Source organism: Myotis brandtii, unplaced genomic scaffold (genome assembly GCF_000412655.1).
Source record: "Myotis brandtii unplaced genomic scaffold, ASM41265v1 scaffold185, whole genome shotgun sequence".
Taxonomy (NCBI): Eukaryota; Metazoa; Chordata; class Mammalia; order Chiroptera; family Vespertilionidae; genus Myotis; species Myotis brandtii.
The window spans coordinates 8,979,994-8,984,177 of record NW_005356870.1 but is presented as its reverse complement, the minus strand read 5'-3'; the positions used below and the strand labels follow the sequence as shown (position 1 = coordinate 8,984,177).

The 4,184-nt window shown below is 45.4% G+C and overlaps 1 protein-coding gene across 1 annotated transcript in view; it reads left to right on the top strand.

Annotated features, from left to right (window-relative positions):
• MTMR7 (myotubularin related protein 7) overlaps positions 1 to 4,184 on the top strand; it is a 68,243-nt gene that overhangs the window by 52,834 nt on the left and 11,225 nt on the right. Inside the window, exons 8-10 of the mRNA XM_014537934.1 lie at positions 474 to 583; positions 1,731 to 1,856; positions 3,802 to 3,851. Of these exons, the coding sequence (XP_014393420.1) occupies positions 474 to 583; positions 1,731 to 1,856; positions 3,802 to 3,851 (286 nt within the window). The remainder of the gene's footprint in view (positions 1 to 473; positions 584 to 1,730; positions 1,857 to 3,801; positions 3,852 to 4,184) is intronic.

Sequence of the window (4,184 nt, the reverse complement as noted above, 5' to 3'; positions counted from 1 at the left end):
TCCGGAAATTCTGTTTCTTTGTTACTAATGCTGTGGCCCCACCCCATAACAAAGAAACAGAATTTCTGGAGGATGAGGCCCAGAAATCAGGATTTTAAAAAGATTCCCAGGTGATTCTAATGTGCAGCCAAGGTTGAGAACCACTGCTCTGGAGTGACCCGTTTTCAATGCTAAGAGGGTAAATAGATCCTGGCTGGATCTTCACTATGGTAATATTCCAAGATTTTCATTAATATTAGGGTCTAATCTCTACATATAATACTTTTAAACTTATGCAACATCCCCCAGGGCCAGAGGAAATAGAAGCCTGACTTGAAATGGTTTCATAGAATCAAGTAAGTTTTGGGCATTTACCTGGACGTAAGTCTTCTGGAAAATACTACATTGAAGGAGTTGTTAAACTCCCGACAACATGATCACCTGTAAAACGGGAGTGCCTTTATTTGGCTTTTATAACGTAATTTATCTTGCAGTGTGTGAGCTGAAGTCTCCCTCCATGAGCGACTTTCTGTGGGGACTGGAGAACTCTGGCTGGTTAAGGCACATCAAGGCCATCATGGACGCAGGAACTTTCATTGCCAAGGTACGTGATGGCAGAGAAAGTAAGCGAAGGGGCAGACCAGCCAGCACACTCGGCTGCCCTGCGTGTGGCTGTGCCGCTGGAGTGGGGAGCTGCTGTGCTCCCCACTGTGCACACCTCCAAGTTCGCCGGCTGGAGATGGGATTTTGCGAGAGAGGTCAGTGCTCAGTTAGTTGACAGTATGTCAGCACGGCAGTCAAGTGGTAGTGGAGATGGGATTTTGCGAGAGAGGTCAGTGCTCAGTTGACAGTATGTCAGCACGGCAGTCAAGTGGTAAAAGACTTACAGAATATCCTCTGCAGTTAGGCTTCCTGGGTGGAGGAAATAATTCTTTGTACAGGCGAGTGCGTCCACTGCAGGGACGGAGGCCCTTTGTTGGATAATGCGTTTATTCGGCAGGTGTTCACTTGGTGCCCGCACTGCACCTTCCTAGGTGCCAAGCAGGCAATGTGCAATAAACCAGTCTCCATGGAGCTGACCTTCTGGGGTGGGAGACCAAAAATGAGCAAAAGGAGAGTTTCAGGCAGTGATGAGTGCCGGGACAAAACCTCCCTTTCCCAGTCTGCTTCCTGTCAAGATGCTCAGCTAAAATTCTGCGTGCGCATTTGCGATAGCAAATAGAAATTCTTTCCGTAGCAAACTTGCTTCTATTATTTTTACCTTTGTTTTCTCCCTTCCCCCAACCCTGGATCCATTACTGGATCCATTACTTGGCTCTTATCCTTTTATCTCTAATTTCATAGTTTTACCATTTTTTTATTTTTGTCTTTTCCTTTTGAAAAAAGTCAAAGGCCAATAGGAGACCCATAATTTCAATAAGGGAAAGGCTTAAGGTGGAAACCCAGAGAGGAAGGGGGCGGGGTGTCAAAGGTGGGCTAGGCGGTGTCTCAGAGGTGTTTGTCCAGCATGTGGTGTGGATTGTGTAGTGCACATGCTCAGCCAAGGTGGCCTCGTGGTCGCTTCTGGATCTAGTGTCCTGGGAAGGGAAGCTTTGGCCACCAACATCCATCAGATGAGGGTGTGAACACTCAGTGAATGAAGTCACTGGCACGTCTGTCCGTTTCTGCGAGTACGAAACTGAGCCTCGTCCTGCTGAGATGTCCCGTGTCTACGGCCATTCCCTGTGGCCTGTGCTGACCCTGTTTTCCAGGCGGTCGCAGAGGAAGGGGCGAGTGTGCTGGTGCACTGCTCCGACGGCTGGGACAGGACCGCGCAGGTGTGCTCCGTGGCCAGCCTCCTGCTGGACCCGCACTACCGGACCCTGAAGGGCTTCATGGTGAGTCGGCCGCCGGGCCCCTGTCCCACGCAGGGTCCTGAATGTAACCATGAGCAATGTTTTCATTTTTTTTCCTCATCAACATTATTTTTCTCTTAGATCAGCAAGAAGAATTAAAGGAGAAATAGGCTTAAAAGGGGTAAATGTCCAAGATGTTGGAACAAAAAAAACAATGCTATTAAATGTGAATTTAGGGGTTAATATGAAATACATTCAGTAGTTTGTAAAATAGTTTTACACAGCATTTGCTCATGGGAATTTCAAGTTTGAAGTAGTGTGAATATAACAAAAATTCAAATTTTTAAAAATTGGAGGTAATCTATATAGAGCAGCAGTTCTCAACTTGTGGGTCGCGACCCCTTTGGCGGTCGAACGACCCTTTCACAGGGGTCGCCTAAGACCATCCTGCATATCAGATATTTACATTACGATTCATAACAGTAGCAACATTACAGTTATGAAGTAGCAACAAAAATAATTTTATGGTTGGGTCACAACATGAGGAACTGTATTTAAAGGGCCAGAAGGTTGAGAACCACTGATACAGAGCATGCACAAAAGTCCTTGAGAGGAAAAACTGTCTTGTTTTGTTTTCACTTGCTGCTTTTGTTTAAGCAGTCCTTTACAACTCTGGATGACAGTATTGAAAACCTGTTCACGTGGCCTCTGCTGAAACTATGAGCATATCCTCTTAGATTCTGCACCCTTTGGGTATCAGAATGTGACACGCTGCTTTCAACTGCAGAATGTGTGTATAGTTGCCTGGAGTGGAGACGCTTTGACCACACTGGAACCATTTTCTTAAAATGACTGCAGAGACCTCCTAGCGACTGAGTCTGCTTCCTGCCTCCTGCCCATGGTTTGGTGGGAAGTGCTTCGGGGGGTCCTGAATCCATGGCAGGGGCAGATGCTGACAGACGAGCCACATGGGTATCTTTATGAGGATATTAGTTGACACTCGGGGACAGAAGAGGCAGGTTTCCTTTCTCGGGCTTTTTCTTTTTCAAAGTGTCAGCGAACACACTCCTGTCTCAGCTCCCCCCTGCACTGAGGTCAGGGGGCTGGACCCCTTGGTTTATACTTGGACAGTGGAGGGATTCTGAAACACAACCCCCAGAGGGCCTCTCCTTCACACCATCCTTCATCACCACCGGCCTTTCTGATTGTCTTGCTACATTTGCGAGCTGTCAAGGACAAACTTCAACCACTCCATACTTTTTAAGGGGAACCTCTGGCCAGCTTGGAGCATTGGTGATATTGATGGGATTCTTCTGTATCATTTACAATTAAATTTGAAACTCCTCTTACCCGTTCACTGCAAAGCAGGGCTGAAGCTCCTACCATGCCCCCATCATTTTAGAACGCTTCTAATCCACAGGAAAGATCTCTGGATTTTTAAAAATTGGAGATAATCTATATAGAGCAGCAGTTCTCAACCTGTGGGGTTGAGAACTTACTTCCTAAGTGGAGTAAAGTTCACTGGAAAACATTCCAGGTTGTTTCTTGTAAGAAGGTTGGTTTTGGTTGAGATGGGCTTTGGTGTAGAGCTAGGTTATGAGGTGGAAGCACCACCTCCTAGTAGCGTGATCTTAGGTGAGGACCTAACCTCCATTCAGTTCCCCCTTCTGCAGAGAGAGGCTGATAATACCTCCCCTACAGTGAAATGAGATCCTGTAAGCAGCAGTATGAGCTGAGACTCACAGCAGCACTCAGTGGATGGTGATACTAACATTTTCATATACCGATTCCCATTTGTTTTTCCTATGGATGACCTTCAGCTTTGCCCTTCCGATACGCACCTCTGTACTGGTGGGCAATGAGAGCTCACTCATTTGCAGGTTACCCAAGGAGAGTGACTTCTACTCCAAGAACCTCTGAATCCTTGTGGCCTCTTATTTTTCCTGGTTTGCTTCCCTCCATGATATTTATGTTCTTTCTTGTGTAGGTATTAATTGAAAAGGACTGGATCTCCTTTGGCCATAAGTTTAATCACAGGTAAGAAATATTTTAAAATCTGTTTTAAATGCTTAGGATTAAAAAAAATACGTTTAAGTTCTCAATTAACTGGGGGAAACAGCCTTATATCAGAGGTTCTCAACCTGTGGGTCGCGACCCCTTTGGGGGTCGCATAAGGCCATCGGAAAACACATATATAATTACATATTGTTTTTGTGATTAATCACTATGCTTTAATTATGTTCAATTTGTAACAATGAAAATACATCCTGCATATCAGATATTTACATGACGATTCATAACAGTAGCAAAATTACAGTTATGAAGTAGCAACGAAAATAATTTTATGGTTGGAGGTCACCACAACATGAG